Below are 13,715 nucleotides of genomic sequence, written 5' to 3'. Positions count from 1 at the left end.
GTATTATCCCCTATTAGTTACAAATTTGTATAAATGGTCGGTCAAAACTCTAAACTATAAGATTATAATGATATTCACAGAAATGGTTCTGATATCATGGGATTTTATTTAACAAATTTCTATAATAATTTCGAATTTTAAGCATTTTAAACGTGTTGATGGTATTGTTGATTTTGAATTGCATCTAAAACTTATCATATTCCAACCTTTCTAAACGTAAATTCAAATTAAAATTAAAAAAATCAAATTTGTGAAATTTAATTTAAGATAGTAGGATATGCAATTAAGGAATACCAAATTTAAAATAATCAAGGGTATTGAAGTAATTTAACAATGAATTGAAAATGAATTGTGAGAGTGACATGCATCAAAAGGTTTCTTTTATTAAGATATGAGATTTCTATCATGGGAAACATGCACTCTAAAAAATTCTTTATACAAACTCATTTTTTTAGTATAAAAAAGCTTTATTGGATTATACAGCAAAAATAACAATAGAAATACCCTTATATTAAACAGAACATAACTTCGAAATGTCTGTACATTCAAAGCAAGTACTCCAAAATATATTTTTTCAATTTAAAATGTTCGATGTTAGATTCTACCAACCACCACCAACTTTAAAATGACAATCTACTCTAATAAATGAAAACTGATTTTGTTATATGTCACTTTCTCGTAAATTTTGATATTTGTTATTTTGTGATATTTTTGAAATAAATAGTATTTGCATGTCAATTTCTAAGTTTTTTTAATTTTTAAAATTAAAAAGTCATATAATACATATACTTATATAAGTAAAGTATTAAATGTAATAAATATGTTTTTTTCCGTATTTTAAAAATTAACTTTAAACTAAACCTAATGTTTACATTTTGATATATATTTTTTTTTATTTAACTCAGGTAAGAAATGCCGTTTTTAAATAGGATAGTCATTTAAAAAAAAAAAAAAAGTGTTTATTTTTTCCATTGCTTGGTTTATAATTGTTAGATTATTCAATTTGCCTAATAATAAATAGAAAGAAAATGAAAATGTTTGCTTTGCCGGTGTATATATATACCCCTTTTATCTACAAAACCACCGCACAGTTTGTCTAGATAGTCGCAATCCCATAATGAAGAACCGGTCTACCATCGGTTACCTAAAGATATTACTTCTACTGATTCTCATGATTACACAAATACACGGTGCTTGCATAGAAGAAGAGAGAGCGGCGCTGCTGGAAATCAAAGCTTCAGTAAAATCACACGGTGCTGATGCAGATGGTCTTCTTCCGACATGGACTGATCATGGTGGCCGCGAATGTTGTCACTGGGAGAGGGTGACGTGCAACAGTACCACCGGGCGAATAACGGATCTGACGTTGGATCATTTGTTTGAGATAGTGTACGAAGATTTCAGCCAGAAGAATTGGGAGCTTAATATCTCTTTGTTTCTTCATTTCCAGGAGCTCACGAACCTTAATTTGGCGTATGATCTTCTGGATAATGGCATTGAGAAGACAGGTACCATTTCATTTTTTACCCAATTTTGAATATGGTAATTCTAACCAAAAAAACAATCATATATCTCTTTATTATTATTTATTTATTTATTTGTTTTGTTTATTTATTTCAATAAATTATATTTTTGGTTCTTAGTTTTAGATAATTTTTGCAAGTTTGGTCGATTGGTCTCACATAGTTCATTTATTTAATAATATTTGAGGTTTTTGTCAATTTTCCAAGTACAATATCTATTTATCGAGTCTAGTTGATTTTATTTTTTTATCCCAAAAATATATAATTACTAAAGAAACATTTTTAGAACCAAAATTGTAAACAAATCACAAAATACTTAAAACACCAAATACAATTTTTTTTAAAACAATTAATACAATTTAATATGTTATCTTTAAACAATTAAAGATTTTATTAATTGAAGTAGCTCAAGCAAACTTTAAAGCTATAAAAAAAACCTAGTCACATATTGATTTTATTCTAATCAGTCCAACTTATGTACACCCGCTATATCAAACATTTAACTTCAACGTGTTGTTTCTGTCTTTTTTTTTTTTCAACTTTTCAACTGGTTTTTTTTTTTTGGTCCGATCCTTTTTAAATCCCTTTTCTCTGGTTTGTTGGTTCGTTGTGGCTTTACACCCGTTCGGCCTCGATCACATCTTACCGATATACAATTGTCTTTTTGTTAATATCTAGATAAACGATAATCAAAATTCGTGGCCATGTATAATATGTAATAATAAGGAAAATACGTCCCATTTGACTTGACTTGACTAGACTTTTAAGACTTACTTTGACTATGTAAGTCTTCCACTCATATATATATATATATATATATATATATATATATATATATATATATATATATATATATATATATATATATATATATATATATATATATATATATATATTCCTATTCTAATAAAAGAATAGTTTTATTCTCTTTTTGACATGTGTCATATTATTAGGCCTCCTAATTGATATTTTATTTTCATTTTGTCATGTGTCGTCTTATTATATCTCCTAATTAATGTATGCCACTTGTCAACTTTATTTTAAATTTCAAATTTTAAAACTTCCACTTTAATTACATTAAATTAATAACATTAGAATAAAAATTAAAATAAAAATAATACAAATGATATAATTTCACATATTTATTTAAATCAATGATTAAAATTTATATAACTAAAAAACTCTTAATTAATAATTTATTTAAAATAATTAATTAATAATTTTAAGTTTTTACTATAAAAATTTAATTAATTTTGTAACCGTGGTTCCTACGGGTTATAAACTAGTATATATATATATATATACACACACACACACACACACACACACACGTTCCGTTGAGATTAAAAATAAAATAGAAATCTTTAGATTGAATCTCAGTCATATATTTTACATCTGTCATTCTAACCCTTTGCGTGCGACATGGCTGTTATAATCATAAATGATTACATAGTGACGTCCGTTCCTTTCTCCTCCGCCACCATCCCCACCACCATCACCTCTAACACAAGCCAACCCCACCACTCTCACCTCCGCCAGTTATATCACCGCCACCTCTATCACCACCAACTCTTCTACCACTAACTATCATAATCATATATGATCACTCAATATGTGAATAGACATCTGTGAAATTTTGTCTAATATATATTTTCTTTCAGGACTAGGAAAGTTGTCTAGTTTGAAGAAGCTGGAGATGCTGAACCTGGCCGGCAATAATATTGAAAACATCACCATCTTTCGTCCATTGGGTACAATCACATCACTGAGATTTATCGATCTTAGTGACAATTCCATGGAAGGATCTAACTTCCCTGTTCATGGTTCTCTCTCTCTCTCTCTCTCTCTCTCTCTCTATATATATATATATATATATATATATATATATATATATATATATATATATATATATATGGTTTATATCTTCTAGCCCAAACTAAATTTGGATAATGATTGGTTGTTGACATCGGAGTACTTAATGGTTCAAAAGATATTTTTTCTGTAATCCTGCAGAATTAGCAGCTTTGGAAAACTTGGAGATGTTGGATCTCACCTACGGTGGAGGCACTTTCGAAATGCAAGGTAAACAATGTCATTATATTATTGATGTGACTTGTGAGGCGTCACTTTGAAAGAAGCATGAAAATTGAGGAGTGGATTTAAAATATCAACCCTGTAAAATTTTAATATCCAATCTTCCAACACCAAAGGGTTGAAGCTATGGACACACAGCCCTTCGTTCATACAAACAGGTTTATTTCTGTCTGTTTTTGGTTGGAAGGATAAACTAGATTGAATGGGATCACTAGGTACTCATTGATCAAAAAGAAAAGTGGCAGATTATCATTTAATTAGCAAACAAATTATCTAGTCAATTAGTCATCATGACTGTTGTTTTCATATATCAAGATAATCACCAAGTTTTCAGCAATAATTATCCCCTTTAAGAAATATAGTCTTTTATTACTTTATGTTAGTCTTACATGCATAGGAGTGTAAGAAATAAAGATGGTTTATAAGTCCAAACTCCAAACTGATCGGTGTCAAACGCTTTCTCTTATCATAAAAATGATTTTTACTATGTTCATTAAAAAGGAAATATACTCCTTATCTATACCAGGTTTGCAACAAAAGAGAACTCATAGAAAACTTCAATGCAGGTTTGGAGAGTCTTTCCCGATTGAGGAAGTTGAAAATTTTGAATCTTGGGTGTAATAGTTTTAATCAAAGCATCTTACCCACTTTGAGAGCCTTTCCATCGCTTAAGGTGCTAGTACTTTTGGCCAACAATTTTTATGGATCGTTTCCAGCTAAAGGTTCTATCTTTTCCTTTTGCACACTTTTCTGTAGTTGATCAAAGGGTTATCATTAGAAAAGTGTCAATAATTTGGTCTAGTTTATTGAAAAGTCCTAAGTTTTATTTGCTTAACAAGAAAAGTGTCAATTTAATAATATGTAAATTCTTATCCAAAACACCATGCTTGTTTATTATGTATCCATTCTTTCATTTTATCTTTACGTATATTTAATATGGACATATATAGTTCATTGGTATTGAGTTTAGGACTTTTTAATGATAACCAAAAATAATAACACAACTATGCACATTTGAAATATAGTAGAGTATTTTGTAGATAACCACTATATAATAACACAACTCTTCTGTTAGAACTTAATCAAGGCCTTCTAAAATTGGAGCATAGCTAAAATCATCACCATCAAACTTAATAGCTTATATCAATTTAATAAACATTTCCAAATCTTTTATCCAGTTTGTACCCCAGAAAACAAGACTAAAAAATTGAGTAAATATTGTGTCTAGAACAAGAATAAAAAACTGATATCAAACATAATAGCTGATATCAATGTAATCAACGTGTCTCAGTCTTTTATCCAGCTACTCTTTTGTTTCTCAACAAAAAAGAAAAAAAAAATTGAGCAATAAAGCAAATACTGCTTATGCACAAAAAAAGTTTGGTTTTTTTTTATTTTTTGAAAAATTCAGTGAAAGTTTATATTTTTGAAAAAAATGGATATTTGAGACATACATATTTTTTTGTGATATGCACATGTACAAAAAAATGTGCATACACCTGCACATGCTTTTTTTTTAAAAAAAAAAAAAACAAGTTATGATTCTTTTAGAGGAGGTATGATTCTTTTGTTTATATATTATACAAATTTCAGTTCTTTGAAACATTATATTAATCGTTTGCGTTAGGTTTTGAGCAAAATGCCTAACTTGTTTTTGTGAGTTTAATTACACGTTAATTTCTTTTGTTTTCTCTTGGCAGAATTAGCTAATCTTAAAAACCTGGAGGTTTTGGATTTAAGTAAAAATAACTTTAATGACACCTCAACTATCCAAGGTAAAGATTATTCAGGTTCTCATAACCATGGTAATATACAAATATTTCAGATATAGCTTCTTCTCTTGTCTTCATTTCACGAACTTATTCCTTTCTAGATTGTAAGCAGTTATCAAAATTGAAAAGGCTGGAGAGTGTAGCTCTTGAAATCAATTTTAATAGTAGCATCATTTCATGCCTAAGTGCTCTTCCATCCCTCAAAAAACTTAATCTTCAATGGTCTACCCTTTCAGGAAACTCCTTTCCTACACAAGGCATGGTTCTTTGAAATGTTTTCGTCATTGCATATATGTGCTTAACAACTAAAAGCTCATCCTGATTTCACTAGTTATAACTTTTCATTCTCCTTGTGCAGAAATATCACTTTTGAAAGAGTTAAAAACGCTTGACTTGAGCAACAGCAATCTTGAAACGCTAGAATTTAATGGTAAAGTTGTATTCTACTCCTAATCTGCATGTGGTGAAAAATATATCTTTTTAACAACGATTATAGATAATGAATTGATATCCTCTGTTAATGAATAAAGCCCTATATATAGGAATAAGATACAATCAGATATACCCACATATGGGGGTATATAATAGGAAATTATATAAAAGATAATTACAAGATATATAAATATCTTCCTAAGATATGATCGACTAATACTTTTAACATAAAAAATGTACCAATGTATACTTAAGTAATCCAACAACAGCAATGCTGGTTATACCAATAGATGGTGTTATTAGTAATAAAATGCATAAAACAAAGGGAATAAAGAATAAAGAAAAAGAATCTTATTAAAGAGTATTCGGATACTTACGACAAAGAAGCCACTCTAATCCTATACAATTAAATGTAACCTACCAAATGATTCTCTCACTCATATAAACATTAGATCAGTAAGAAATATATAGAATCTCTCAAATTGACTACTGATCTAACATGAACTAATGGACATTGCATGTCTCACAGTACAGACGAAGACGAAGATTAGAAAGAATGCCCCAGCGGATAGGGTTTCTAAGAACAATAGAATGAGCTAATGACCTTAGATTAGAGGTAGTGGTGGTGTGCTTAACATGCTGCCGCGTCATTTTTTTTGCATGCCACCTAAGCATTGCATGATGTTAGGGAGTGGTGGTGGGTTTAGCATGCTAACAACTATTAATTAAAAACTCAAACATTTTAATATTAAAATACTTGAATTACAAAACATGACTTAATACAAGACTTAAAATACGACTTAATAAATTACTTAAAACATAAAAAGATGACTCAATAAAGCTCGAAACATGACCTAATACATAAAAAACAATGAAACGTAACTGAAGCAACACGTTTTCGTCCGAAAACTGGTCTGCTAATTCATTTTCGGGTGGCATATTAAGATAAAGATTGTCAGTCATTCAAATATGATCGGTCAAATGGTGGTGAAGATCACAATAGATAATAGAATTGTAAAGTACCCCATTCTTTGTGTAAATTCTGGACTATCATATATTAGCGATTGTATCTCGGCGATGACTTGATTCTCATCGTAGTCACATATAGTCATTCCTTTATCTTCTAGTATCATATTATGTAATATCATACACGTATACATTACACTAGTCATAGTTTCTACTTGGGAAATTGTCAGAAAAGTCCTAATATTTTCGAAATGTTTCACTTTAGTCTCATATTTATTTTTTGAACATGAAAATCCTGATTATTTCATTTTGGCTCAAATTAACAAAAAAATATCCTTTTTATTTTAACAGGAAATGACATATTATCGTATAAAATCAAATAATCGGGACTTTTCTGTTCAAAAACTAAAATTTAGGACTAAAGTGAAACTTTTCCAAAAATATTAGGACTTATCTGACAATTTCTCTTTCTACTTCACGAAATGTTGACGGTTTAGCAAGTATTTGTCAATGCTTTTTAAGTGCCCCAAATGCTCGTTCAATATTCTTCCTTGTTTTTTCTTGCGTTTTCTTATATCTGGTGGGTCAACCGGACACGACAAAGTTTTAGCTAAAGCAGAAAGCTCATGATAGATACCGTCCATAAGATAGTACCCAAATTTGAACTCATTTCCACAAAGTAGAAATGAAGAATCAGGGGCACTACCATCAAGCAAAGTCTTAAATATTAGTTAATTATTGGGAATATTAATGTCGTTAATCGAATTGGGTCTACTAAATTGGGCATGGCAAAACCACAAATCTTGTAAGGCTACAGCCTTAAGTACGGCCGTTGGGTAATGATAATTACCTTTTGTGTATTGTACATGATATGCATGTGGATACATATTCCATCTCCAATGCATGCAGCTACACTTCCTAACATCCCGGGGAAGCCATGCATGTTCGCATGATGAGAATACAATTGTTGTATGTCATTACAAGTCAATGACGCAAATAGCGTGCTTTGTACAATGCAAGATACTTTTGCAAAATGTGTGAAGGCTTTCTCGTGCAATACGTGCAGGCATCCTAAAACTTTCGTCTAGTGCATCAAGGCGGTGTCATATGCTAACATATGAAGTACAACAGTACATTTTTGAATTTGATGAAAGCCAGGCGTACCTTACGATCTGGAGTTTGCCTGATATATTTTGACACTCTAGGAATGTCTTTGAAAATATGTATAAACAAAGGTTTATGCATTCGGAACCGCCGCTGGAAAGAATATCATTCAAAGATAGCATGCTCATCAAAATAATCATGCATAAGACTTTGGTGGGTGTCTTCACGTAGTCTTCTGATATATCTTTGTTGTCTATGTTGCACACTACCCTCTTCCTGGATGGTAATAGCTTGTTGTATCTAGTTGCATACGGTGATGGCTGCTTATAACATGGTCTCGAGAAGATCGTATGTCGACGAAGAGGGAGGTTATGAGAGATGTAAAGAGAGTTGTGTGTGTTGAAATGTGAAGGTTTAAGTGTGTATTTATACTGGTTGGAAGAAAGTTTGACAATTTGAATTCTATAAAAAAATGCCGGCTAGTTTTTTGTTTCAAATGGTTTGAATTGTATAAAAAATGGTTGGAATTTGATTTGAATTGGGTTAAAATCTGGTCAAATAGTCAAAAGGGGCCACCACCATGAATCATTCCTTTTCTCTCTTCTCCCCGGTGAAACCGCGTATGTCACGCATAGCGAGCCCACTTGGGGGAAATTCATAATGGTCTCATTTGTTAACTATGTTGTTTCATGGACCCACAGTTTACAAGTACTCTCTCAAATTTCAAATATTTTCAGGTACCATGAGGAGTCTCGTGCACTTATATCTAGATAATAACAAGCTCAGAAAAGGCGTCCTGAGGTCCTTGGTTGCTTTTCCATCCCTTAAACTTCTATCTTTAGCAAATAGTAACATGGATGGGATGATTTTTGATGAAGGTTTGTAGTCTCCTTGAGTTATTTCCAGTCTCCATCTAGATGTCTTAACTATAAAAAGGGAAAATGATCCAATATGGTGACCTATAACACAAAATTTACCCATTAGATGGCGCCCACGTCACTGGTTGTGTCCACGTAATCGATGGTATATTAGAACCGAAAAAGAAAAGTTTTTTGGTCAAATGGATACAATTATATAAGTTTAGTGATGTAAAAAAGCAAATAAAATGTTATTGGAATCCAGTTTATATTTGACATTTTCATAGAAAATATTAAAAAACTTTTAAACACCATTTATATATCCAAAATCTTCAGTTTTGCCTTAACTGACTTGTTTTAAAAATATTCAGACTTGCCACAAGACAATTAAGATCTTTTTCAACGAGAATTTTTCATTTTTTTCCACCTTCATTGTTAAGTCTTAGAAATAGTTATATGTGTTTAAGGATGAAGTTAGAAGAAAATGAAATTTTCTTGTTGAAAAAGATGTTAATTGTCATATGGATGGTCTGAATATTTTTAAGACAAATAAGTTGAGACAAAATCGAAGATTTTGGATATATAAATGGTTTTTAAAAGTTTTTTTTTATTTTCTATGAAAATGTCATAAAATGGCAATCAATAACATTTTATTTGTTTTTTAAATCACTAAACTCATATAATTGTATCCAATCCAATTGACCAACAAACTTTTCTTTTCGGTTTTATTATACCACTGATTACGTGGACACAACCGGTGACGTGGACTCCACGTGGGTTGGTATCCGGCTATCACCGTTATCAATGGTATGATAGAACCAAAATAAAAAGTTTGGTTGTCAATTGGGTGCAATTAAAACTTTAGTGACCTAATGGTTAAATTTTGTGTTATTGGTTGCCATTTTGGTTCATTTTGCCCTATAATAAAAATGAAGGGCTGAACATTTGCAGCTACTAGAATTGGATTCAGTTCCAGTATATTTTATTAATTATCATCCTAAAGCTTCAGTGAGTTTTACTATTGTGATCCTTGATTTAAAATCAGTCTGATGTGTACCTTGATCTGATTCAGACCTGCCTAAACTTCCTGATTTGGAGGTTCTAATTTTGAAAAGTAATTCCTTTAATGGGACTCTGCCAATAAAAGGTATAGTTTATTCATTTTAAAAGGTTTCAGTTTTGTCTTCTAGATCAACTATATATGTGGTAAAGTGCTTTTCTTGAATGTAGGTTTGGCATCCTTTTCTCGTCTGGAGGTCTTAGATTTGAGCAACAACAAATTCGTTGGGTCTATCCCTTCATCTATAGAAGCATTATCTTCTGTGAAAGTATTATCTTTTGCTGATAATGATCTGAATGGCTCTTTACCCCTAGGTAATTACCCACAACATGGTTTATGACTATTTAAAATACTTCAAATGACAGAGCTTATAAAGGAATAGCCAGAAAGTGGAAATTTTATGAATTATTCTAGTAGGTTTGGCCATTACATAGACTTGGAGAACACTTAGGTTGATGTAGCATGGAGACCTTATCTCTATTTTTCTATTACTTTGCAGGTTTCTGTGAGTTAAATAACCTCCATGAGTTAGATCTAAGTCAAAACAAGTTCGAAGGAGAGCTGCCTCTATGTTTCAGCAGTTTATCATCACTAAAGCTGTTTGACCTTTCTCTAAACCAGTTCAGTGGAAACATTCCATCTTCAATGATTGCTAATCTTACATCTCTCGAGTATGTTGATCTCAGTCATAACAACTTTGAGGGTTTGTTTTCAATGAGCTCGTTCTTCAATCATACAAAACTTGAAGTGGTTGAATTCATAAGCGACAATGACAAGTTTGAGGTAGAAACACAAGAAGTTAAAGATTGGATCCCAACGTTCCAGTTAAAAGTCCTTGTGCTCTCTAACTGCAATCTGAACAGGTGTTCGAGAAGTAATCTCAGTTTTCTCCTTCACCAGCATAAGTTGCAGGTAATTGACATGTCTCACAACTCTTTGGATGGGACATTTCCAAATTGGTTGATTGCGAATAATACAAGGTTGGAATCTATAAACCTAAGGAACAATTCGTTTGGTGGTACAGTTGTTATGCCACCATATCGGAATGTTAACACTTGGTGGTTGGATATGTCAGACAATCGCTTGATTGGTACTATACCTCTTGATATAGGAACTATCCTTCCCTATATAACCAATCTGAACTTGTCCCGAAATTCTTTGGAGGGTAATCTCCCTCTCTCACTTGGTAATCTGAGTGAGATAGAAGTGCTGGATTTATCTGATAATAATTTCTCTGGAGAAGTACCGAAGAGATTGCTCACTGATTGTCGTAGATTGACTGTTTTAGTGCTATCTAATAACAAACTGGATGGTGAGGTACTTTCAAGAAATTTCAGTGTAACTGCTCTATGGATGTTGTTGTTAGACAACAACCGGTTTACAGGGGTGCTCACAAATGAGTCTGCAGGCGATACTGAGTTAAACATGTTGGATATAAGTGGTAACTTGTTTTCAGGCGTGATTCCTGAATGGATAAGCCAACTACCATCGATGAATGCATTCTTGATAAGAAACAACATGTTCGAAGGTCAATTCCCTTGTGGGACAACTCCATTCACTTTCCTTGATATTTCACATAATTCTTTTTCGGGACCCGTCCCATCCTGCAAAAACTTTCGAGGTATAGAGCACCTTCATTTAAATTCTAACAGATTCACGGGACCAGTACCCAAATCATTTCGTAATCTGACAAGTCTTTTAACTTTGGATCTGAGTGATAACAAGCTATCCGGCAAGATTCCAAACTTGGTAGGTGAACTCTCGATTTTAAGGATCCTTTTGTTGAGGAGAAACAACTTTAGTGGTTCGATTCCTAGACAGTTGTGCCAATTAAGTAACGTGAGGTTGATAGATCTATCTAGTAATTCCCTTTCGGGTTCAATACCTAGTTGCTTACAAAATATTACTACCCAAGGCAACCTTGTTTTCCTAGAAAGATCAAATTCATTTAGAGGCAGGAACTCATTTTACCATTATGCAAGTGTTCTTCAGGGACGTGAAAGTCCTTTACACGGAGAAGATGGTATGTACGAAAAACAAGATGAAGTTCAGTTTGTTATGAAAAATAGGTATGACACCTACAAAGGTGGAATCCTTGATTACTTGTCGGGATTGGATTTCTCTAGCAACAATCTGACTGGTTCAATCCCAAAAGAACTTGGACTTTTGAGTCACATTCATGCTATAAACTTGTCTCACAATCAACTCACAGGACCGATACCAAGTCTTTTCTCGAATCTGGCAAACATAGAGAGCTTGGACATCTCATCAAACCATTTGAGTGGTAGAGTTCCATCGGAACTGATTGTGTTGAATTTTCTGGCTGTCTTCATTGTTGCTAACAATAATCTATCAGGGAGACTCCCAGAAAGGAAAGGACAATTTGGGACCTTTAACACCGATAGCTACAAAGGAAATCCATTTCTTTGTGGACTACCGTTGGAGAAGACATGCAAGCCTGCGAAGCCAAATTCATCATTAAAGAAACCACCATTGTCCGCCGACGAAAATGAAGAAAAATGGTATGACGTCGATATAGTTTTCTTTGGTGCGAGTTTGGCTTGGACATGGTTTGCACTTTTGATGGGATTTTTGGGAATCCTTTATGTAAATCCTTACTGGCGTATGAGGTGGTTTGCTTTCGTCGAAGAATGTATGTATGTCAGCTATTACTTTCTCCGTAAACTTCGGTTTTGATACACATTATATCTCTTGGTAGTCATGGTAATTTCATTATATGAAATAGAGCTATGTAAACTCCTAATATATCTCATATTCCATTTGATAGAACAATATGTTGAAGCAGTTTCTCTCTATATTTACCATTGTATTTTATTGTGTTATAGGCTTGGTTTTCGGCCCTATTAATCGGCCTCCTTAATGTATTTTCCCTATAATGTTGTATGATGAGAAAGGAGGAATCTAAGGAAAATATTTGTTATGATGGTATTAGAGCAATACTGATCCTGGTCTTCTTTTTATTAGCCAATCATATCTTAGGAAGATATTTATATATCTTGTAATTATCGTTTATATAATTTCCTATTATATATATACCCCCTATATGTGGGTATATCCGATGGTATCTTATTCCCTATTTATATATAGGACTTTATTCATTAACGCAAGATAAGGCAATTGATTGAAGATCTGTAATCGTTATTATGGTATCAGAGCCTACCTAAACCCTAACAGACGATTTTTTTAAGAACGAAGCCACGGTTTTGCTTCAATCTTCTTCCATGACAAAAGATGCTTCTGGTTCAGGTGAGGTGAAGGCCACAGCCTTGCACCATGCCTACACTGTCACAAACATCCGGACAAAGATCCAAAGATCCGAACATTGGATGGCTCAAAAGTCACGTACTCGTCTTGGACAAAGTTGTTTCGTCTTCACGCCAAGTCTTACAAGGTTCTCGATCACATTGATGACACTCCTGCACCAGTTGACACTGATCCCGTGTACCTCCAATTAGCTTAAATCGATGCACTTGTCCTTCAATGGATATACAGCACCTTGTCTGATGAATTGATGGTTCGCATCTTAGAGATTGATACCACTGCCCAAGCCGCTTGGAATAAACTCAAATAAACTTTTCTCAACAATAAAGGGTCACGTGCAACAGCCCTTGAACAGGAATTCACAAGTCTTACCTTGGGAGCATGTTCATTTATGGAATCTTATTGTCAAAAACTTAAAGATCTTGCTGATCAGCTTGGAGATGTTGAGAACCCAATCAAGGAGATGTTGAGAACCCAGTCATTGAGTCTAGACTGGTCTTACAAATGGTTTGTGGGTTACCACCGGAGTTTGATGTTGTCGGGGCCTACATCAATCAAAGCTCTCCGTCCTTTGAAACAGCTCGCAGCATGTTACAACTTGAAAAACACAGACAAAAAGCTAGAC

General features: G+C 32.8%; 1 protein-coding gene across 3 annotated transcripts; it reads left to right on the top strand.

Annotated features, from left to right (window-relative positions):
- The first annotated feature begins 1,074 nt into the window (after window positions 1-1,074).
- On the top strand, window positions 1,075-12,752 carry LOC145009231 (cuscuta receptor 1-like). 3 transcript variants are annotated; one of them, XM_078967925.1, is made up of 11 exons: window positions 1,075-1,508; window positions 3,185-3,346; window positions 3,537-3,605; window positions 4,184-4,339; window positions 5,318-5,392; window positions 5,491-5,646; window positions 5,748-5,819; window positions 8,629-8,769; window positions 9,821-9,895; window positions 9,979-10,122; window positions 10,308-12,752. In XM_078967925.1, exons 1-11 carry the CDS (start codon window positions 1,118-1,120, stop codon window positions 12,503-12,505), a joined length of 3,639 nt encoding a protein of 1,212 aa, XP_078824051.1. In that variant the 5' UTR covers window positions 1,075-1,117; the 3' UTR covers window positions 12,506-12,752. The 3 variants fall into 3 exon arrangements, with proteins under 3 accessions (XP_078824051.1, XP_078824052.1, XP_078824053.1); XM_078967926.1 differs by lacking the exon at window positions 5,491-5,646; XM_078967927.1 differs by lacking the exons at window positions 3,185-3,346; window positions 3,537-3,605; window positions 4,184-4,339 and having other exon boundaries at window positions 1,076-1,508.
- The last annotated feature ends 963 nt before the right edge of the window (window positions 12,753-13,715 follow it).

Source organism: Lactuca saligna, chromosome 8, assembly GCF_052625555.1.
Source record: "Lactuca saligna cultivar CGN05327 chromosome 8, ASM5262555v1, whole genome shotgun sequence".
Lineage (NCBI taxonomy): Eukaryota > Viridiplantae > Streptophyta > Magnoliopsida > Asterales > Asteraceae > Lactuca > Lactuca saligna.
Note: the sequence above shows the minus strand (reverse complement) of the source record. Positions and strands in the feature narration are given on the sequence as shown.